This window comes from Pseudonaja textilis, chromosome 5 (assembly GCF_049901715.1).
Source record: "Pseudonaja textilis isolate UNSWEBS1 chromosome 5, rPseTex1.2, whole genome shotgun sequence".
Taxonomy (NCBI): Eukaryota; Metazoa; Chordata; class Lepidosauria; order Squamata; family Elapidae; genus Pseudonaja; species Pseudonaja textilis.
In genome coordinates, this window is record NC_141994.1 from 19,138,260 (window position 1) to 19,162,098 (window position 23,839).

General features: G+C 44.2%; 2 protein-coding genes across 11 annotated transcripts in view; one reads left to right on the forward strand and one right to left on the reverse strand.

The window, feature by feature from the left end:
* The window catches only part of BORCS5 (BLOC-1 related complex subunit 5), a 78,799-nt gene that overhangs the window by 33,303 nt on the left and 21,657 nt on the right, over positions 1-23,839 (forward strand). For 6 of the 10 annotated variants that reach the window (XR_015743783.1, XR_015743784.1, XR_015743782.1 and 3 more), the window contains exon 4: positions 1,060-1,354. Coding sequence is in view for 2 of the 10 variants with exons in the window: in XM_087934228.1 (XP_087790354.1) it covers positions 1,060-1,290 (231 nt within the window). In the remaining 8 variants the exon portion in view is untranslated. Of the gene's footprint in view, positions 1-1,059; positions 5,786-23,839 lie in introns of those variants that run through there. The other 4 variants (XR_015743781.1, XR_015743785.1, XM_087934228.1 and 1 more) reach the window with 2 other exon arrangements.
* The window catches only part of DUSP16 (dual specificity phosphatase 16), a 52,869-nt gene continuing 37,290 nt past the window's right edge, over positions 8,261-23,839 (reverse strand). Inside the window, exons 4-7 of the mRNA XM_026702200.2 lie at positions 14,091-14,254; positions 12,784-12,943; positions 10,639-10,762; positions 8,261-9,736 (exon numbers count right to left, since the gene is read on the reverse strand). Coding sequence (XP_026557985.1) covers positions 8,572-9,736; positions 10,639-10,762; positions 12,784-12,943; positions 14,091-14,254 — 1,613 coding nt within the window. The 3' untranslated portion in view covers positions 8,261-8,571. The remainder of the gene's footprint in view (positions 9,737-10,638; positions 10,763-12,783; positions 12,944-14,090; positions 14,255-23,839) is intronic.

Consider the following 23,839-nt stretch of genomic DNA (forward strand, 5'->3'; position numbering starts at 1 on the left):
CGGGACGGACCTGAACTGGGGTGATGGCTCGCGTACCCACAAAGAGGGCTCTGCGTGCCATAGGTTTGCCATCCCCGTCCCCATCCTTATCTGAGTGGGCTTTTTAAAAAGTTACTATTCTTGGATAGCGCATAGACATTCAGCAAGGGAATACACTTGTTTGTTTGTTTAAATGACAAGCATAGCTGCCCCATCTTATGCACTGTAGCCCAGGCTGCTTCAGTCATAAAACAATAAAAAACAAATTATAAACTCTCTACTTCTCCAAACACCTCTCACCTTCAACAAGAGCGTACGGGTCTGCTGGTTCTCAGGGGAGAAGAGTATTTTACAAAGGACCACTGCTGAGAAGGCACACACTGCCTAAGTCCCACAGGATGGCAGCGTTTAAGGGAAGGGACCTGGAGTGTGCCCAGCCTATCTGACCTGGTGGAACAGGCAAATCTCAGGGAGAGGCCACCCCACAGGTAAATTGTCTCCTGCCATTCAGGGCTTTAAAGACGACAGTACCTTGAATTGCACCAGGATTGTAAATAGAAGCCAGTGGAATTCGTGCAGCAGTGATGCTAACCTGGGCAAACACTGCGTGCTTTCAGGACTGGCGGTAATTTCTGGATAGACTTTGTGGCCATCCCCATGTAGACAATTGCAGGGATAGGATCTGTTCATGATGATGGTGATTGCCAACAAGGCCTCCCACAATCCTCCCAGAGTCATGTTGTCAGAGTTAAGAGTTAGGGTTGCCATACAAGTTGTAGGAAGAAAGAAACTCTTTTTCATACCGGGAAGGGAACATTAATAATCCATGTCTGGCCGTGGTGGCGCAGTGGTTAGAGTATAGTAATGCAGGCTAATTCTGCCCACTGCCAGGAGTTCGATCCTGACCGGCTCAGGGTTGACTCAGCCTTCCCTCCTTCCGAGGTCGGCAAAATGGAGGACTCAGATTGTTGGGGGCAAAGAGGCTGACTCTGTAAATCGCTTAGTGAGGGCTGTCAAGCACCGTGAAGCGGTATATATGTCAAAGTTATTAAGTCCCATTTCTGTTGTTTATTTTTACAGATGGATCTTTCAGTAGAAACGCTGTACACTTTAATGCAAGAGCGCCAGAAAAGGTACGCCAAGTACGCCGAGCAGATCCAGAAAGTCAACGAGATGTCCGCCATTCTCCGCCGCGTCCAGATGGGCATTGACCTAACGGTCCCACTGATGGAGAGGCTGAACAGCCTGCTGCCCGAGAACGAGCGGCTGGAACCCTTTTGTATGAAACCGGACAGGGAGCTCAAGTTATAGCTTCCATCCAGCCCTCTCTTCTCAGGCTTGACTGCAGGACCTTGCTTGAAGCTTCAGGCTCAGGGTGAGTAGAAGACCCTCCAGGGACGGACAGAGAGTGCAGCTGCTTAGAAGGACATGCATATTTGGCTACTTTCACAGTTTTTGCCCGCTTGCTTATCGCTGCTGTCCACCGAGCAGAGTGTTTTTAATCAAGCCAAGATCCTCTGCCTTCCTTCCATCTACAGTGGTTTTTAACTTTTTATTTCTAGGGTACCTTATGACCTCCAGGAACAAGCTTAAAACCATTGTTGGGGGCATCTGGTTAGTTCATACAAAATCTGGAGCGAACCAGGGGTGGTCCGACCACCGGTTCGCACCGCTTTGAGCGAACTGGATGTTAATTTTGCATCCGGTTCGTTGAACCGGTAGTTGCAACAACTGGCTGGCCCCATCCTTCCCGCACCTCCCAGGAGTCTCCACATGGCCCATTTTGGATCCCAGATAAGTGCAGGGCCCGCGCGGAGGCCCAGGGGGGGCCAGGGAGCCTCTGGAGCCCGGGGGGCGGAAAAACGCCCCCCCCGCTGTGGTGCAGGAGGCCAACTAGGCCACGCCCACCATGGCCACGCCCACCCAGCAGCCGGGGCAGAGAACCCCTTCCTCAGTTTTTTTGAAGGCCACCCCTGGGGCTTCAAACCTCTTCATTGTCACTGCGGCCTGCCTTGTCAGGGTTCGCCTCCCCAGCATTCCCTGGTCTTTCAAGCCAAGATTGCAGGTTGTGGACAAATGGACTTTCAGGAGTCCTTGTTCATCAGCTGCCGTCCCATCTTGTTGAGTAATTCCTAATAATAAAGATCCATTTTTTAAAAAACCCCACTGGTTTCCCATATGACACTTTGAAAACCCGTTTTCCTTTTTTTAAAAAAAAAATTGGGTTGAAGAGTCTAATTAAACCCATGGGAGGACTTTTAAGAAAAGTAAAAAAAAAAGCCCAATTTGTCTACCAAGGTTTTAGGTTCCTTGTAATGATGCAGTTTATAGTGAAATGTCCAAAGCCCGAAGGAGTCTTTGCTCACCTCACTTGCATAACACAATGCAGCTTGTGTGGGATGAATATCCTTTTTGAGGCCTAGTGGATTTCCCTCCCTGTGCAATTCGGTCGTGTGCTTAAATTACTTCTTAGTTTATAGGGCTGTTAAACGCGTGACTGCTTGAGTTATGGAAATGTCACGGCTAGGCTATGCCATTCAGGCCTCCCCTGCCAGGTCAGGTTGCCTTGTCTTTTGCTCCCGTTTCCTCCAGGAAACTTTCTGAATCCATGTGGTCTCCTCGAGTTGCCAAGATTGCTAATAAAAAAACGGTTTTATAAGAAGCAGGAGCTATGTTAAATTCGTGGCCAAAGGAAGTTGAAAAAGTGCTAAGCCAGGGAATCCTTACTTTATTGACATGATTCTTAATGGCAATTGGAAGGGGTCTCCCCCACCTTCCAAGATAATTCATAGGCAGGAGCCCGCCCGGGGTATCCAATTTCTCTTTCTCCCTCTGCACTTTTATCTGCGTTGCTGACATTTTTTCCAACATTAAAGCTAAAACGGCACGTGCGTGGCAACTTGTGTCAGAATAGCCTATGTCAGGGCCCCCCCAAACTTGGCAACTTTAAGACTTGTGGACTTCAACTCCCAGAATTTGGGAGTTGAAGTCCACAAGTCTTAAAGTTGCCAAGTTTGGAGACCTCTGGCCTCTATTCCAAATCGCCATGTTTTAATCCTACCCGGGTGTCTCTGTCACAAAAGGAGGAGTAGATTCCCCCCATTTTTATATTTGCTGTAACCTGCCCTTCTCAGATATTCATTCCGATCGATGTCCTGCCCTGGCTTGAAAAACGCCGTGCCTGAATCCCCCTCTTATCATCAGTTGGAGGAAGGCTGTCTTCTGTTTCTGTGCTTCGCTTCCTCTGTCGCAAAGATGATGAGGTTTCAGTACTGGCCAAGGAGAACAGCCTCACCTCCCAGTCTCCAGACAAAGATGTAGAATCTCTTTTGCATTTTGTCTGAGGAAAGAAAATTGAATAGTGCGTGTATGTGGCGGTGGGGAACAGTCCTTAGACAAGAGATTAAATCATTGGCAGATTCTATGGAAATTCTCAGTCATCCAGATCAGGGTTATCCCAGCGGTGCTTTTTCAGAAGGCAATTGGACTTCCTTGGTTTTTTTTTCTTCTGAAGAGGTTTCGCTTCTTATCCAAAAAGCCGAGAGCTGGAGAAGCTTCTTGGATACGAAGGGAAACCTCTTCAAAGAAAAACCGGAAAGTCCAGTTGCCTCTCTTTGGGATAACAAGCCCAGGCCATCGAGCGTGTTTCCTGTGCACCCTTTAGTGCAACGATTACTTCAAGAAGATTTTGATACCCAGGTTCTTACGCTCAAAGGATGAAAGTGCCCCTTCTGCGCAGGCGAATGAAACATGCAATCATCGACTCCCTTCATGATTTAATGTGCCCCATTCCCTGCCCAGACTTCCTTCCACTCGGCAACGTGAAAACCCATCACCAGGACGATGCGCCCGAGCCCAGGTCAGGTTTGGCCTGATTCGATGCTGCCTAGAATTCCTGGAGGTTGCCCTGGTTGGGAACCAGATTGGGGGAGGTCAGACCTGGCCACCCATAGCCCTTCGTGGAAAAGACACCGTTCCTTCCACAGGTAGAAACCTTAAGTGCCCTTGACAATAACATGGAGAAGGGAATGCATGGAAATTAAAAATAAAAAAAAAAGGCACAGAACGCCCTCTCAAGGGATTGAATCCAGTGTAAACATTGCTGTTTTCTTCCAAGGTGATTAAAAGAATTACGGTGATTTCCTGCCCAACACAATTCCATATGCAGACTGGAAACTGGTTGGAGGATATCGCCGTGGGGGTCTCGTCTAATTGCTGTCATCCATCTTTGAGCTGATTACCAAGCTTTTCCTTCCACAAGTTTTTGGGGCTGACATTGTTGGACATTTGATAGTGTGCCACTTTCTCCCCCCACTTCTTTTTTGTTTTATGTATATTTAAAAAAACCCGTTTGCTATTCTAGCATGGTGCATTTTTTTTTTCATTTGAAATCGTTTTGATAACTTGTTGTATTGTTATTGGGAACTCCTATGAGTGCCCTGTTTGAAATAGTAGCAGATGCATATTTAATAAACATTACACAACGTTGCTTACAGAAGAGGCATTTCAATTTTTTACTTGGAAAGTCTGTTCTAATCACCAGGAAAAGATTTAGCTGTAATTCCGAAAGTCCCTAACTTTTGGTTGCTCTTCTCTGCGAAATGTTCTATTTCGATGGATTTATTTCCAGAAACTAAACCATCGTTTAAGAAAGGAATACATATTAAATGCAATAAAACTGCATTCATATTTTATTGTATAACAACTCTAGTCAAGAATTAACAGCCAAGGGCATACCTCAAGTTGATTTGCTGGGCTTTAACATGCCAAAGATATATTTAGAAAACCATACTTGTTAGAAGTTCTAACAAAAATGTGTATCACCTAAATTGGTTATATATCTTTTGGCAGCAATATAATAAACAGCTAGTTTTCTTCTAGCAGAACATTGTTACACCCGTTTTCTTATTTTGTAAATTCTGCCTCATTTGTGCAATACAAACTCATTCCATAGTTCTTGTTAATAAAATCCACCATAGCCTTTTTAAAAAATAAAAACAAATTTTTAAATGTTACATTTCCTATTGCAAGCCAAATTTTCACAAAGCTGCAACGTATCTGATTTATGCTAAGATGATGGCTCTTAACTGGGCTTGCTACAGATAAATTTGGGACTGCAAAAGTTTTGGAAAGGCCAATTCAACCCCCTGGAATAATCCTCACGCACAAATGACTCTTTAGGTGCTCAGTGGGTCATCAACCTTGAAATACCGAAACTGTTGGATGTGGCTGAAGCTTTCATTGCTGATTTCCTTTGGCACGTGAGTCAATCCTGAGCCAGAGAGAGAAAGCAACGATGTGCGAACTTCTAGGCAGGAAGAGAAATCCCATATGGTCTTGTGTGCCACTTCCACTTAGTGCAATATGCATCCTCTACCACTGAATCAGTCCGGTATGTTCTCCATCCTGATTAATTATAGCAGCCCTATCTGGATAGAAGCACATCCTGGGTTCCTGAAAGCCTATCTTGCTTTATTCCAAAATGGGCATAAAAAAACGAACCGCTAGATGGATTGGGGTTTTTTTTCCCCCCTCCTGGGGTTCCTTAGGAATATTTTAAGTGCACCGAAAGGGGGTTTATTTGAGGTCTTAAATACAGAATAGGGAAGGTAGGATGGTACTTAAGGAGTTTCTTGAAAACTCTGCAGATGATATTCTGGGTACGATTATGTATTTTCCTTCGTTGAAAATTCAGTGTTTTCGTCGTTTGTTTGTTTTTGCCTTGCACTGAATTTCCTTCTCTGAACGATGTATGATCATGACTTGACATATTTATTAATAAACCTGCAAAATATGGATAACCTGATATAGCACCTGCCTTTTTTCTTCCGGGTGGCCACTGCTTTCGTGCTGCAGGAGAATGGCTTTGCCGAGATGGTCCAGGGCTTGGGAGTCTTCCAGCCTCACTTTCCCACCCCCACCCCCTGCACACACACACACACACAACTTTTCACTCACAAACTAGTGTTCCTCCAGAGCCTCCTATGTCCTCTCTAGAGATGCTATTCCTACTGTTGAGTGATCCTTTATGTATGATAAATGAAGCAAGCACAGATGATTCACCTGTGAAATCATGCTGACAGTTGATACTACAAATGGGAATATTAACAGGGAAAAATAGCCTGAACTGAGAGAAGAGAATCTAACCAACAAATACGTGTAATAGAGAAATCATGGAATGGTAAGCTAAAGAGATAAAAGTTTGCAATTGACCTGTGTCGCTGTTGAGAGAGTAGCTTTTCTTGCATAACATAACGATTTCCTGATTAGGGGAGTAAGCTTGGATTTAAATATTTCCCTGGTCATTGATCACGCCAGTTCTCAAGTTGTCTCCCTGCATCAGCCAACAGAACCAGCAAAGGGTTGGGCTGCGTTGTTGATACGGCTTTTCCTTATGCAGAACACCTTGTTCTCTACGGTTCATTTTAGAGACGAATCCAGCGCCGGTGTCATTAGATACAGGCTACGTTCTCCAGGAAGCTGAATGGTGATTCAGGGAGAATTGCAATATGGAATTGAGAAGGAAGTACGCCTCCACCCCAGAACGGGTAGTCCTCAATTTATGACTGCAGTTGAGCCCAACATTTCCATGGCTAAGCAAGGCAGCTGTTGAAGTGAGTTTTGCCCCATTTTTATGACCTTCCTTGCCACAGTTGCCAAGGGAATCACTGCAGCTGTTAAAGGTGGTCGCGCTTAAGTGAATTTTGATCCTGTGACCAAAAACAGCCATGAGTCGCTTCTTTCTCCCAGTGCCTTTATAACTCCAAACGGCCACTAAATGAACATCGATGACTATCTGTAATGGCATTTCCCCCTCTAGATTTTGGTTATACAAAGTGAAACATTGCAGCAGTACTGGAGTCCCCTAATTTCAGCTCACAACAGCTTGTGTACCATTTGGGATTCTGAGAGGGGGAAAAAAACTTTATACAGTTTCTACATCGGTAGAAAAAAATGGATGCTTAAAATAGGGTGGAGCATAAAAAAATGAGGGCCCTGCTATTGCAGTCCTTTGACGGTATCCTCTTCACCGCTGCGTGTCTGTTTTATTATTTTATTATTGTATTTAAATTCTGCCCTATCCTATTCTCTGTTCCTCTATAAATGTGTCACAGGCCCTCCTGCGTGGATTTTTGGAGGAATAAGCAGTTATCTCCAAGAACAAAAGCCACAAGAGAAACTCTGCATTAGGGTGTTTCATCTGGTTGTGTGTTGTGTGTGTGTGTGTGAAGAACAGCAGAGAACCACTGACAGTATTCCTACTACATTTTGAGTGGCATGTTTTGAAGCTCAAGGTGATAAATGGTAACACCTTTTCGATACAACTTAGTCCTGTTGCTTGTGCTTTACATTCCACCTGTACTGATTGGAAGTATGGAATGGAATCTCTCTGATGCACCCCTAACACACACACACACACACACACACACACACACACCCAAGAGTATCAAAAATGTCCTTTCCTTTTTGCATTCCTGCTTGACCTGTGAGTGCCTGGGGCCTAGATACGGGATCATGCTTTTGTGAGCTTGGATCATGGAAATTGTCGGGCGCTTCCTGGGTAAATGTCCTTGGTAGGTGGGTGCAGAGGATGTCAGTTTCCTTTAGACACAGTTCTGGCATTTGTATAACAGCACATGCAGGGTCTCAATTGCAAGGCGTATTTGTGTACCTTGAATATTAAAGACACAAATTAAGACATAAAACATGAAAATATGCACGTGGGACAACTTGCCGTCTGCAGGGTAATAATCCTCATCAAGAGTTAGCAACACATCCAGAACCTGAAAAAGTCTGCTTGCGTGTCTCATTTTGAGAGGCTGACTAGGCCATTTAATGAAGATTGTCTAAGGTGGCATTCATACAACGGTTGTGCAAATAGCGTGTGTCTTAAAGTCTCTCTCAGCTCCCATTGAGACATGTTTCTTGGGGGGGAACCCAACTTCTTTCTCTTTTGGGGTTTGAAACATTTCGCGGCTTACCCAAGTCGCTTCCGAACTGCGAAACGTTTCATACCAAAAAGAAAAACAAGCCCAGTGCCCACGATTCAATTTCCAGACAGCTCCACCTGGATGACTGAGAATCTTGTTAAGACGTATTTCTCGGGAAATATACAGCAGCAGAGAGCACAAACTTTCAGTCACCTTTCAATCAAAACTTTAGTAGAAACAAACCTCACGTCTGCTTAACAAAGGCCGATTCGTTAAAGACAACAAGGATGCGCAACTTGGCCTGTCACGCCTTCATTTGTTAAGGGAAACTTAGGAAAATAGCTGCATTATTTATTTATTTTTTGCCTTAAGGTGATGAGAACGTGCAAGGCAAGAAAAGAGCTGATTGTCTATATTGCAAAAATTAAATTTTACCATTTAATCCCTCTTGAATACACTCACGAGGCCTCTGTGCGTGCATGCACACACACAAAAAAGCCACACACGCAGGCACGCACACACAATCAGTTTGTGTTAAATTTCGTCCATACCGGAGCTGAACAGTATTCTGAAATTTCAGATTTACAGGGAATTGTTTTATAGAAAATTGGGACAGAAGGAATGGGGGGGGCGGGGGGGGGCAGGAAATCAACGAAGAGAGTCAAGAAACTTCAATAATCTCCATGCTGCCTGAAAAGCTGGATTGGCTTCCCATTTTCCCAAGTTCTTCTCGGGACCTGTTCTCGGACATGATACTTTCCCCAAATTCCATCTGGCAACTCCTCCGCTTGAACTGCTTCTCAAAAGAGCTCTCCTCGTGCCAGCTCCGCCGGGAGTCGCCTCGCTCCCCGTGTTTTTCTCTCCTGCGCACCCCATACGTTTGCTCGCACCCCGTGGGTAGCTGGCTGCAACTGAAGGCCGAATAGGTGGCGCTCCTCCCGTATATGGCTGAAGCGGAATAAATATGGGAAGGATCGGCGGTGAAATACCAGCTGCCGGTCAGGGAAGCCGCAGAGGTCTGAGGAGATAAGATGTCCGAATGCCAGCCTTTGAGGCCCAGCCCAGCTGCAGACTTGGCCAGATGTTGCTGGCTGGCCGAAAGGCCGAAGAGGAAGTTGGTTCTGTAATTATCTTCCATGCTCCCGCTTCGATGCAACGGGTACAAGGATGACCTCTGAGCAGAACAATTGGTCCTTCCCGAATGCTGGCGCTTGCTCTGGCTGTCGGGCTGCCAACCCTGGTGGGACTTCTCCGGCAGCTTGGTGTGTTCCTTATCGGGGCTGCCCTCGGGGGTCTGTTCTGAAACCTCCTGGACTGGAGAGAACTGGCACAATTTGCCGCCCGCTTCCAAAGTAGCCGAATGCTTGTAGAACTCCAACGTGTCTTCCAAGGAAGGATAGCCTGGTCCTGAAGCCGTAAGGCAAGCGTTGCCGGCGGCGCACGAGACGGACTTGATATCCAAGGAAAATGACCGCTTCAATCTGTTGCTGTCTTCAACTTTATCGGAGGGGACGTTTAACCCAGTTCGGCCTTGCACCAAGGAGCCGCCCTCTGCAGACGGTGGGAGAGTCGGAGCTGATGGCTTTCCTGGCTCCGGGGCTTTCGGCTCCACCTTCTCTGAGGTAGAGGAAGCCCAGAGCTGAGAAGAGGCCCGTAGGGTTCCACCCCCTGCTCCGTGGTTGCTGCCGTTTTCCAAATGCAGAAGCTTGAGTTTGCTAACAAGCCCGCCGGTGCCTCCCTGGTTCTTGATCTTCTTTTCAAAGTCCAGAAGCTGGCCGAGAAAGTTGAAGTTAGGAGAAATAGTCGGCCTCTTCTCTTTCACAAACCTAAAATAGGAATTTCAAAATGGAAAAAGGGGAATTCAGCCAATTGACCTTGAACTCAAGGCTTGAATTGTGCGTACACAAGATTCACTGAGGTTGGCTAGGCTGTAAAAGCATTACTTTCCAAGGTAAGTTGAGGTCACCCATTGTGCAAAGTACACACCCTTGGATTAAAGCAAAGTCACCTTTGACCAGCCACGTATGTTCTGCTCCCTTAAAGAATGATCTGGCAGTGCCATGCGTGGCTCTTTATTCTGTTCTCCTTGCAATCCTTTTCTGAAATCGCTCTTTCATGAATCATTTAGCATATACCCAAATCAATCATCTATCTACTATCATCTGTATCTATCCATCAATCTCGATTGTCTGTATCAGGGGTCCCCCAACTTGGCAACTTTCAAACCTGTGGACCTCAACTCCCAGAATTCCTCAGCCAGTGATACTGGCTGAGGAATTCCGGGAGTTGAAGTCCACAAGTCTTAAACTTGCCAAGTTTGGAGACCTCTGGTCTATATCTCTAATCTCTATGAATCTAGATTGTCTATCCCTTCCTCGCTTTTCTTCCCCACTTCCCCTTTCATTCTCCTCTTATTTCCTTTTGTGTGTTGTATTTTGCAATACTTTATAACTTATTAAAAATGAAATTGGAAAAAAAACCCCAATAAATAGTGACTCAGTAGGATAGATTACAAATCTGAGCTGCAACCCACCAGAGGCTCTTTGGAAAGCCAAGATAACGCCACTCTTAATGAATGAGAAACAGGGACCCTTTCTGCCCTCTCCAGTGAAGGACCTCGGCAACTGACCGCACGGAAGCCATTTTTCCAACCATGACTCTGGAAATAGCTAAGTCCCAACCTCCCCGGTTGAGTTTCTTCAGGATGACAAGAGCTCTTCCCCCTTACCTGTAGGCCTCATCTAAGGACATGTCCATCCTTTTCATTATATAGGCAATGGCAATTGTGGCTGAGCGGGATATTCCGGCTAAACAGTGGACTAAGACGCAACCGTTTGAAGCTTTGGCTTTTTCTGCGGCAAGCAAAGAGAAACAAAAATCAGGATACTCTAAAAAGCAGGAAAATCAGAAACCGCCCTGCACCCAAGATAATCAGATAATCATCCTTGTCAGTGGGGGAAGTCGAGAGGCGGACTATTTTATCAATTGAAACCCTGCACTTAAAACAACTGTATTTTAATTGTCAACGGTTAGGGGCAGTTGCATCTCTCATGAAATCGCAGGGTTGTTCTTTTTTTACAGATGTGTTTCAAATGTCTATATTGTTATGAATTATCATCCACTGGGCCGCATAGGCACCCTTGGGCTCCAGATCCAATTTGCAAGATCCAATTTAAGTGCAGAAGGTGTTGTTTTTTTTTCCAGAGCTTTCAGTAAGGAGCAAAACTGGGGAGGTGAAAACGAAGGGGGAAATTAACATAGCAGTGATTAAAGATTATATACAATACCTGTACAGAAAGCTAATCCAGGCCCTTGGGAGTAATGAAAGGTTGGCTAGCCCTTATTCACCCATGTTTCTTCTGTAGCTAATAGCTTTGTAAAACAGAATACAAAGCAACAGAGTCGGAAGGGACTTTGGAGGTTTTCTAGTCCAACCCCCTGGTCAAGCAGAAGACAAATGGCTGTCCAATCCTTAAAAGCCTCCAGCGATGGAGCACCCACAGCTCCTGAAGGCAAGCTATTCATTCCATTGATTGATTGTTCTCCCTCTGAGGAAATCTGTCCTTAGTTCTAAATGGGATCTCTCTTTAATTAACTTTTTGCTTCTTATCGGGTGGGATTCTAGGAGAACTGGCAAATTGTGCCCCTGGCTGGCCCCTCCCCGCCCAGTCACTCTTTATGGTATTTCTTTTTTCCTCCCGACGATCAGCTGTTCCGACAATCAGCTGTGCCTCCAGAATCTCCCTTGCTGCTTCACCCAGGAGGCTTCCCTGAGGCCCAGGAGGCAAAAAAAAACCAAAGCGCAGGGTGTGTGTCTGGGGTGCTGCGAAAAAGCCATGCCCACCCAGTCACGTGGCCATGCCCACCTAGCCATGCCCACAGAAACGGTAGTAAAAATATTTGCAACCCCTGCTTCTTGTCCTGTGCTTTGGAGAATAGGTTGATCCCCTCTTCTCCGTGGAGCCCCTCAAATATTGGAAGACTGCTGTGTCACCCCAGACCTTCTCTTTGTTAAACTAGACGTACCCGATTCCTGCAATCATTTACAAATGACTTGTTTATGTAGATATGGCTACCTGCATACTTTGACTGTGGAGGTTATATAAGGCAACGTACTCATCATTTCAGACAGAAAAGTCATCAAGGACATAGCAGACCGGATGTATTCTTTGTGCTTCACCCCAAATTTAACTGCCTCAAGGCCTCCGCAAGCCTTCCTCCAGGAGGAGGATGGGAACACAGTCTAGACCAGATCTCCTGTTTATCCAGGAATATTTGCAGGATGTGGTCAAAAAAAAAAAAAATCAAGATGGTTGACAGCCCTAGGCTTGCTCTTCTACAACATTTTAACAAATCGGCTATTAAAAAAAACATCCCTGAGGAAAAAAAAATAGCTGAAATTGGAGAAGAAGAAGGAACTTCTCGTGTTCAAAAAGTAATCCGTGGCACTCCTAAAAACCAAGCATGTTTTCCCTATGGTTGCATGTCAACTCAGCATTTATGGAAACCAGGCACATGGGAAAGACACCACGCATTTAAGGAATTGGCAACTAGGTGCCACTCCGCACTCCTGTGTCCTCCAATTTCTAATACTTGTGACACGCTTGCCTTCTCTGCTACACCAGAGGCATCTGCAGGAGGGAATCAGGAAGTCAAGATGGCAGCTACAACTGCCCAATTCGCACACCTTTTGAAAATGAGTTGTGGCTTTGGTTATGCAGTTGCAGTCCTTGACTTCTGACGCTCCCTGAATGTTTCTGTTGCTGCTCGGGTGGGAGCCTTTCTCAATAACCTAGAATCCTACCCGAAAACAAGTGGATGGAAATACATTCCTGGAGTTGTAAAGAGACCCCTGGTTAACTCAAACCTTTACCTATGAAGTCCACGGACTTGTCCAGCCAGGGGAAGATTTTCTCGCAGAAGCTGTCGTTCACCGGCACCCTTAAGAAGTGGGACTCTGGGATGAAGTCAGGTTTGGGACATGTATTGCTGGCGTTTAACACATAGCCGATCTCATTCTGTTGCATGAGCTCCTGTGAAAAGAAGCCGTATTTATCAATGACTTTAATTTTCACGGGGCTCACATCCCTAGTCTCCCGAGATGGGGAATTCCGCATCCAAGCCATAGTGCTTGGAGAAGCTGCCCCCTTCTTAAAGCCTTCCAAAGAGATCACTGAATTGGGGCCAAATGGACCTGGGAAGAGCGGGGGTAGATAACTCCAAAGGGCAGGCACCGCTAAGGATTAGCAGATCCCACCAGATTACACTGTTACAGAGAAAGGATCCAAAGTTTGTCCACCTTCCTCGAGTGAGTGGGACAATCCACCTTACATGGCCCAGTGCTGTATCTTCTTTGAGCTTATCTATAGCAGGTGTGTCAAACTAAAGGCCTGTGGGCTGGATCCAGCCCTTGGGGTACTTAGATCTGGCCCACGGGCAGGGGTGGGATCTGATGGGGTTAACTACCAGTTGGGGATTTATGAGCTTCCCTGCACGCTGTGAGCCGCGCGCCTGTAAAGTGTCATCAGGATGCTGCGGGCAGAGAAGCAGCCTTTGAAAAAGCACTTTTTTCCTGCTTTTTTAACTGCAGCTGTGCCTCGCACAGCAGCTGCAGTTGAAAAACCAGGAAATAAAGGTCAAGTAACAGCCCAGGCGGGCGAGTGCGCACAAACATTAGCAGACATAGGACCGGTTCTATGTCTGCTGCTCTTCAGAGCTACCGGTTCTACAGAGCCGGACAGAACCAGTAGAAACCCACCCCTGCGCACGTGGCCGGCCTGGAAACAGTGAAGGACTGGTCCGCGGTGCCTCTGCCAGTGAAAACAGAGCTTGCAAGGGCTGTGCACGGCCCTCCTGAGTTCAGTTTTCGCAGGCAGAGGGTTGCAGGAGGCCATCACAGCCAAAAACGGAGCTCGGGAGCTTGTTTTCACTGGCAGAGCACTTGGGCCACCACAGGCACCACCACCCCCGACACGAGTGACGTACTGGTCACGCCTCCCCGAGGTCAAACATAACCCTGATGCGGCCCTCAATGAAATGGAATTTGATACCCCTGATCTAGAATCAAAGATGGCCTCAATTTACACAGCGTTTCAAGCGCTTAGGAAACCTTGCCCTGCCCTGCTTGCGATGGGGCTCAAGCGCACCCATGATCTCCCCTCCCTCTCATTTCTAGCCTACCTTGTTGAGGACGTCTCTTTGGCATCCCAGGTACAGGTGGGGGAGAATCCGGGTGGGTCCCGTGTTGGAAACCGGTAAGCAAGGTTGAGAAATGCAGGAAGGCACCAGGATAGATTTTCCTTCGCAAAGGCCAGGGAAGCAATTGGAAAATTCAGCAAATCCACCTGAAAGAAAGAAAAGGCGCAGTCTTCCAATTTTCATTTAAAATAATAACAGCAACACCCACCTCAAATCGTTTCCCTAATTTGCTAATTTGAAGTTCAGGGTGGCTTCAAGTGTTCTCCCAACACATATTTTTTTTGGCTTTTAATCTTCAGCGTAGCTGAAAAAGCGAAACAAACTGTGTTCCCCAGAGAATCACTTCCACATTGAGAAAGCAAAAATTTTCCCAAACACAAATCGAAACCCTTGCTACTTCAACAAGAACTTCTTGAAAAGTCCCTCTAACTACAAAATCCACTTCTTCACACAATTCAAAGAGACTTTGGTTCTCTCCTCCTTTTGACAGTTTTTGTCTCAACAACCAGCTTCACAAATTCTTTACAACTGAGCAACATGTTTTTGGTATGCAATGATGTATATGCACATTGCAAGTTCCATTCATCTACAAGAGAACTAGTGTTCAGTACTGTCAATTCTATTATGATGTCATCAGGCATATGACACACATCATGTACATTTTTGGTGCCCACAATGTTATTATGGCTCATTCCCTGCATCTATGGTATGCATGAATATGTAGCGTTATTTCTGTGTGTCTTAATTTTCGTACATTTAGAAGTCTATTGGTAACCAGCTTAGATTTATATGCAAATATTTATAATATTTATGACCCAGCAGTGTGCAGCAGCAGCCAAAAAAGCTAATACAATCCTAAATTGCATTAACAGAGGGATACAATCAAGATCAAGTGAGGTACTAATACCACTCTATAAAGCATTAGTAAGACCACACCTAGAGTACTGCATCCAGTTTTGGTCACCACACTATAAAAAAGATGCTGAGGCTCTAGAAAAAGTACAGAGAAGAGCAATCGGGATGATGAGGGGACTGGAGGCTAAAATATACGATGAACGGTTGCAGGAACTGGGCCTGGCTAGTCTAGGGAAGAGAAGGACCAGGGGAGACATGATAGCAGTCTTCCAATATTTGAGGGGCTGCCACAGAGAGGAAGAAGGGGTCAAGCTATTGTCTAAAGCACCCAAAGGCCAGACAAGGAATAATGGATGGAAATTGAACAAAGAGAGATTTAACCTGGGAATAAGGAGAAATTTTCTGACAGTGAGAACAATCAACCAATGGAACAGCTTGCCCCTCGGAAGTTGTGGGAGCGCCATCAGTTGCGACTTTCAAGAACAGATTGGACTTCCATATGTCATAAATGGTGTAAGGTCTGCTGCTTGGGCAGGGGGTTGGGCTAGATGACTTACAAGGTCCCTTCCAACTCTGATTATCTGTTATCTGTTATAAAACAAGTATGAGACTGACAGCCTTGAACTGCTATTCAAATGTATGATGTAGAAAATAAAGGAAGAATGATTGAAACGACGGCTTCTTTCTAATATAACAGAATGATCCCTCCTCTTCTTCCCCCTTCCCCCCTCTCAAATCATATTTTAAAATTCACATTCGGTCACTTGTTGGCTGAAATATTATACAAGCATGAATGTAAGAAGCTCGTTATTTCATAGAAATTGTAGGTGCTCTTCGATAGCATCCTCCATACACACGCAGAGAACAAACAGAAAGAAGAAATAAGAGAAGTCTATGCATGCCCAGGGGTTTATCGATGAGGCCCAACCCAACGGCAAAAGATTACTTGATTTTCTTTTCTCTTTGCAAATTTCCGCTCTTGGTGAAGGAAAATCAATGACTCTATCAAACAATTCAAAACCCTCTTCTCAAGGAGAAGCAGGGATCACTCAAACATGGTTTGTTTGCTTAAGGCCTCTGCTCTTACATCCAACGTATTCGTGCTTGAAGCCAGGGTGACAGGAAAAGCCGGTGTCTATCACAGAAGTCTTTGCTCTTAGAGGATTAGATTAGATTTTGTAACAGCCTTGTTCCTTATGCCCTCCATCTTGTAAATTCACAGAATTCTTTTTTCCCTCCCTCCCGCCATGCAAATGTATATACTACCTCGATACCCCTGCTTTGCTACGAAACTATGTGGTCGGCTTAGTTTTGGGGGAGGAAAATAAGGGGGGAAAATTTTGCCTCTGCCTACCAGCATCCATCGCTATTCCTCTGGGTAGCGTCCCGTCAGTGTGTGAGAGAGTTTAGGGCTGCTTGGAAACTGAAAGAGTATTTGATGTGTGAGCAAGAAGGAGACAGCAAGGAGCCTGGGCGTGGCTTAGCTCAACAGTTCTGAACTAAAGCTTCTTGGAGCTCTCAAAGTGAAACTGAAACTCCTCTCTTCTGCTTGTGTTTTGCATTTGGAAGATATTTCTTTTCAGGTGGGGAAGGGGAGTAGAACTCCTTAGCATCAGAGTGTGTTAATAATAATATACAAAATACTAACGCACTGATGGTCATTTAGAAAAATCCTTTCTTAGTGAGCACCTAGAAGCCAAGAGTGCCAAATTTCAAGTCTGTAGGCTTTACGGTTCTGGAGATTTTGTGATGATGTGTGAGTAGCATTTCACTTTTATATAGAGAGAGATTCAAACTACACTGTGATGTTTCATTGTGTCATGTGTGTGTCTATGTGGGTATATGCATAATGGTTATCTTTTAAGAGCTGAATGCAACGATATTTCATTTTAATGTATGCTGATTAGTGTACATTTAAAGTAACAATAATTATTCTATTCTCTATTCTATTCTCTATTCCCTTCCCTTCCATTTTATTCTGAAACAGTGATGTAGGGTGTGATAAGGAGCAATACATACTTATGGGCCAAGCTTGGCTAATATTGCAAAATAGTGAAAAGATGCGACGATGCCCAAGAAATTTGATCTTATGAGAAGCAAAGATTTTTGTTACAAAATGTCTGCTTGCTGCTCTGTGACTTTGACCATAAGGAAAAGAGCTCAAAAATGAGGCTATGGGGAGGAGTAAGGCAGCCATAAAAGGGAAAGGAAACATAGATAGATAGATAGATAGATAGATAGATAGATAGATAGATAGATAGATAGATAGAGATATAGAGATATAGAGATATACAAAAGGACAAAGGCATAGAGATTATTATAGTAAAATAATTTTGTAGATACCTTAAGAACTGGGGAGGAATTTTGTTTATGCACCTTTTTAAAAAGAAACAACTTCACTCCATACAATGTCACTGTGGGAAATGGACAAGTTCACTACACTGTTACTTTAAGAGTCCAGTCTGAGTCCAGCATTGTCATCTACGACACTTATCTAGCCTCGGAGTAAAGCCTCATGTAAGCAATCCCTATGAAACGTCTTATAGTGAATGCAGACTTCTGCTATTACTATTTATGCTTCCAACTTAGACAAAGATCTGATTGATAAAATTGGCCCTCTGAGTCCATGGAAGTAGAATGGAATAGGCCTCCCACTACAACTTCTGAGATACGATGCCACTGGGGTATTTCAAACTTGGCCACTTTAAGGTGTGTAGACATCAACTTCTAGAATTCCTTATTTATGTTAACAGAAAAAAGAAACATTAAAAGAGAGCATACCATCAATCTAAGAGTCAAATGTTGTAATTTTGGGGTGAGGGCAGTGAATAGTTTTAAGGATGCAGCTTAAAAGAAATGATGCTAATGTCTGACCAAATAAACCTCATTCCCTCCCCCGCACACACAAACACACACTATTGTGGTACCTGCTCTGCAAGGCAGAGTAACACAACCTAATTGGCCATGTTATTTCAGGCACTTTAGATTATTTATGAACTCTATCATATCCACCCTCTGTGTTAACATGAGAAGTCAAGTCCAGTCGTAACAACCACTGGATTTGCAAATCACTAAAAACACGTAATTGCATTACAAAAACACCGAGGGTAAAATCAAATGTACCTACATGCATGTATGCAGGGGTGGGCTTCAAAAATTTCAGCAACGGGTTCTCTGCCCGGTTGCAGGGTGGGCGTGGCCATGGTGGGTGTGGCCTAGCTGGCTTCCTGCACCATGGCGGGGAGCCCGTTTTCGCCTTTCCCAGGCTCCGGAGGCTTTCCTCGAGCCTATGGGAGCATCCCGGGGCTCTGGAGGCCAGAAATGGCCCCAATTTCTGGACTTCTGGACTTCCAGAAGGCCTGTTTTTCCCCCTCCCCGAGGCTCGGTGCGGGCCCTGTACTTACTTGGCATCCAAAACAGGCCGTGTGGAGACTCCTGGGAGGAGCGGGAGGGGCCAGCCAGGGATTTGGCAGTTTGCCGAACCAGTCATAACATTAGCTACGGATCTGCCCAACCCAGGCGAGCCTGTAGTAGCCCACCCCTTCACGTATGTGAATGAATGAGTGAGAAAGAGAGAAAGACAGAAAGAGAGAGAAAGTTGGCATTGGGCAGAAAGTTCAAATGATTGTTGAGTTGTATTAACTTCTCTGTCCTTGATCAAAGGTTTATAAGAATAGTAAGAAAGAGATTCACAGCCCATTTAAGCCTCGCACCCTAACCTCAGACTCTTACATCACAACCGAAGAGCCAAGTTGGAACTCATAACTGTAGCCACTGCCTGGCCACACATGCTCTACTCCCTCTCATCTCTTCATAATTGCAGAAATTACTCTGCCTATACCTTATTAAATGACCACAGATGGGAAGGAGTGGCCCAGCACTGTACACTGTGTTCTGCATCGTGAGACATGTTGGACTAGAAGAAAGAAGAATTGAAATTCAAAACGTTGCAAGATATTGTTAACCATCCCAGTGATGCAGAGGAGAGCTCTTTGATGGTTGGAATTGAGGAATCTCTTGTTGACGGTGTGCAGAAACTGGTCTGCTGCTTAACCTTTATCCAAAACAAACTTAAGATTGTATCCATGGTCAATGTCAATCCACAGCAAATAGAGAGGAAGAGTAGAGGCAGCAAACTTTAGCCCAAAATGAAAAGATGTTTTCTCTTTAAGACAAAGACTTTGGCGGATCCAGACAAAATATTGAAGTGCAAAAAACAGCACACTGATAAGCAAAGATCCATCTTATCAAGGTCTTGGTCCTCTCGGCGATAGTGTATGGCCATGAGAAATGAACCATCGGAAGGGCTGAGTGAAGAACAAATGATTGTTAATGGTGATGCTGGAGAACACACATTAGACTGAACAAGGACAAATAACAGATAAAATTAAAACAAAACTCTAAAACAAAACGCAAGCTTAACTATGTTGAACATATGAAGCCAAGGCAAGAGACCTACTCAGTTGGAAAAATCGAAAACAATCTGGGAATGTACTATCGCTGTTGAAACGAACATGACCTTACAAGAACTTAAGTAACACACATTCCTGATGAAATGATGTACGCCAGGTGAAGAAGGGTGGAACAACTGAACAACATTTCCCCCCTTTCAGTTTAGTGATATGGTAGGCATGGATAGATACTACCATCTATCATGGCGTGCTACAAATCCAGGTTCTTGTGGTTTGCCTAATCAAAGCTCTCTGCAAACTCAAGAGTGTGCTCATCACAGCAAACAAAAAGGAAAAAACTGGAAGATGACAGACCATGGATAGTCACTGAAGAAACATCACTCTAAATGCGCCTGACGTTATGACCCACATTTCAAAATATTTTAGCTGGGTTTGCTTACGATGGAAAATCATAGTACTCTAGTTGGCTAGGAGCTATTCCTATCCTCCTCACTAAGTCTACAGAAGGAACTCTGATGATCACAGAAGCCATTCAGATATCCAATGGACACTGGTGGTTTCTGCAACTTCCCCTAATTACTGGATTCATCGTTGGCATAAGAAGCATGTAAGGTAAAGGTAAAGGTTCCCCTCGCACATACGTGCTAGTCGTTTCTGGCTCTAGGGGGTGCTGCTCATCTCCATTACAAAGCTGAAGAGCCAGCGCTGTCCGAAAACGTCTCCGTGGTCATGTGGCCGGCAAGACTAAACGCCGAAGGCGCACGAAACGCTGTTACCTTCCCACCATTTCATTTTTTACATGCTTTCGAACTGCTAGGTTGGCAGAAGCTGGGACAAGTAACGGGAGCTCACTCCGTATGTGGTGCTAGGGATTCGAACCGCTGTACTGCCGACCTTTCTGATTGACAAGCTCAGAATTTTAGCCACTGAGCCAGCTCATCCCTTATAAGAAGCATAGGAATGTCTTAAACAAATAAACCATGTTCAGAATTACAGGCTTAGCATTTGAGATATCACTCATTCACCCATACTTCTACTTTTTCAGAAATCTACCTTGTTTATTGCCTCTCGTCTACCAATTAACCTAGTAATTAAAGTGGGCACCATCGATATTTTTATTTTATTTTAATTGTTACCATATATGGTGAGCATTTGTTGTTTTCTTGCCTTTTTCATATTTTATCCTACAGAAATCGTTAGCAGGCATAGAATAGTAACCAATAGTATGGTCCCATTAGTTCCTGTAGTGATAAGTTTTTTATATAGAAATTAATATTTACTAAACTACGACACAACGAACCATGCAGTTATGATCGTGAAGTTTCAGGATTTGAATTTGACTTATAGGACAGTTGAAATCTGCAGAAGGAAATGCCAAGATTTAAATCTCAGCGGATGTCCTGGCCAGTTGCACTTTATTGCAGATATTTGATTTTCCATCGACATTAGGTTAACAAACATTACCTGCACAGCTGAAAATGTCCATTTTGTCGAACTATTTCCTAGCGTTTTGTTTAGGAGAAGACACCTAAACTTGGGAGGTTCAGGAATATCCTCAGTTCTCGTTATCAGTTTGTAAAAACAGAGATTTTGTTTCTTTCCCCTAATCCGTGGGTCTTTCGTCTGTCACTTCCAGCTGTTTTATTTAGTTGGTGGTTTCTGAATATTTCCCCGTGTTAATACAGCGTTTCCAGGGCTGGCTTTTCTAGTTTATTACTTGTGGCTGCAATTCTCGGAGGGGTGTTTTATGAAACCAACTCAAGGCGCCAAAAGCCATTTGTGGGGAAGAAAACTCCAATGGTTTTTCACAATCTAGGCTTGCGGGCTTTCCAAGTATTTAATGATCTGGCTGTTGAGAATGGGGAGAAAAACAGGGGGGGAGGGTTTCAAAAAAGCCTTTCTCTGATTAACGCCCAAGATTTTTCTCTGACTAGGGGAAGTTGTTCAAGATCCATTGGTTTTCCTTCAAGGAATTCTCAACAGTGCAGAACTGGCAAGAGTTTATTCCCTTAGGAATAGCACGGGGGAATTTTAAAAAAGCGTTCATATTTGCATCCGTTTTCACCTTTTTCTCCTTTTCTGCCCCCTAAACCGCTCACTGAAACCATTACTTAAAGAAAAGGGTTGTTTTTTCCAACCCAACCACAGATAAACACCCAGACCTTCTTCCAGACCTTGATTGTGTAACTATCCCCCATTTGGGGATAAAGGAACAACTCCGCCGAAAATCTTGGCATCCGTTGAGATGTTCTTGGTCCATTCCTCCAACTTGAGGAACTCAGCCAAGCTAAGATCCTGGGATTCTACATCAACGTTTCTCAATCTTGGCAAATTTAGTTCTGGGAGTTGTGTTCCACACAGCTTAAAATTGTCGAGGTTGAGAAACGGAGATCTATATCACGGTTGTGGCTCACCATACCCTTAAGAGATCTGAAATCTAGGTTAGTTGCGTATTCAGCTAAAATAATAATCTCTGGGATTATTCTAGTTCCAGTGATAGGAGCTGTGAATATGGAACAGAAGCTCTATCTTGATGTCATTGAGGGTCGCATCAGGATTGTATTTGACCTCTCGGGGGGAGTGGGTGGCCAGTTCGATGTCACTCGCTTGGGGGGGCGCCTGTGGTGGCCCAAGCGATCTGTCAGCGAAACAGGCTGCCGAGCTCCGTTTTCCGCTGCGATGGCCTCCTGCAACCCTCTACCAGTGAAAACGCAGCTCGGGAGGGGCACGTGCAGCCTTTGCGAGCTCTGTTTTTGCTGGCAGAGGCACCGCAGGCTGTTCCTTCACTGTTTCCATGGTGGCCCCATGGACCAGATCCCATGGGCTGCCTCTGGCCCAGCTCCCGGGCCTTGAGTTTCACACCCCTGCTCTATCCCCTTTCTAATGTGCATTGCATGCATGGTGCACATAATAAAGGGATACGGCTTGTGGTCTCCCTCTTGACTTTTTTGACCTCCCGGCCACGGATGCTCCTGATGTAGCTAAAAATTAAGTTATTATATCCACCAAGAATGTTGACATTTGCAACTTTCCCAGCTGGCTCCCAATGAGCAAAGTCAATGGAGGAGAAATCAGATTCGCTTAACGACCTTATGATTTGCTTAACAACTGCAGTGAGTTGCTTAATATCTGTGGCAGAAAAGGTGATAAAATCGGCATGACTCACTAAGCAACCGTCTTGCTTAGCAACGTAAATTCTGGTCTGAATTATAGTCATAAATCTAGGACTATCTCTACTGAACTAGAGAGAGTCAATTAACCCCAAGTGTGCATTAAAAATGGTTGGAGCTTCAATTCTTATTTATTTAGTTATATTTTTATGACTATACCCCGCGGAGTCTCTCAATGCAAAGTGAGGTCCTTCTAAGAAGATGCTGTTTAGAAAAAAGAAATAAATATACATCCAATAAATGTGCTTCAGAATGAATTTAGGGCAATGCACACACACCTACCCAGGCAGGCACATACATCATATCAGCAGGAAGAATTTATATTTGCACTAACAAATTAAAACCAATCCTTACGTTATTTCTACAGTCACCAACTGGCCAATTTTAAAATAGGCTTTAATTATACTTTCAGATGAATAAGCATTCGAAAATTTGTGGAAACTGGTGTTGGCATGAAATACTCAGCCCAACTATATATTTTTTAAATAAATTTTATTGATTTTACAATTAAAACAAACCAACAACACATACATAAATGAAAGAGAGAAAAAGAAGAAAGGAAGAAAAAAATAGAAAGAAAGGTGGCACCTTCCTCCTTTGAGATTAGTGAAGATGCACCCCAATGTGAGTCCGAATTGCTGGAAATGCAAAAAAAAGAGAGAACTTTTTTCCATATGTGGTGGTCCTGTACAGAAGCTCAAAAATTTTGGCAGAAAATTAGAAATTGGCTGGAAGAAATGACAAGAGAACAGATCGAATTCAAACCAGAGTCCTTTCTGTTAGGGGTCTTTGATAAACAAATATCAAAAAAAGTGAAATATATAATAATACACATTTTGACAGCGGCCAGATTGGCTTTTGCACAATGTTGGAAGCAGCCTCATGTTCCATCAGAGGAGATGATTATTCAAAAAATTTCAAGTTGTGCAGAAATGGACAAATTAACCCTGGCATTAAAAGATAAAGACACTTCAATATACTACAACAGCTGGAACTGCTGGTACAAATGGATAGACCAAAGAAAGACTTCACACTAAAAGGCAAAAGAGGATAGGATAGATCCATAGTAGTGATACACAGATATATGTAAGGATTAGGTGTGTGTATATGGCATAAAATAAGGACAAAAAAGAGGTCTTACAAACTGTTGAAGATGAGAATGTTTTTAATTGTTTTCTACTCAGCCCAACTATTAAGAGTTCATTTCGAAAGTGGATAACTTGATTATTACCCATGAAAGGAATAAACACGTCACAGAGAAATAGATTGAAAGCGTTCAGTGGTAAAGAATAAA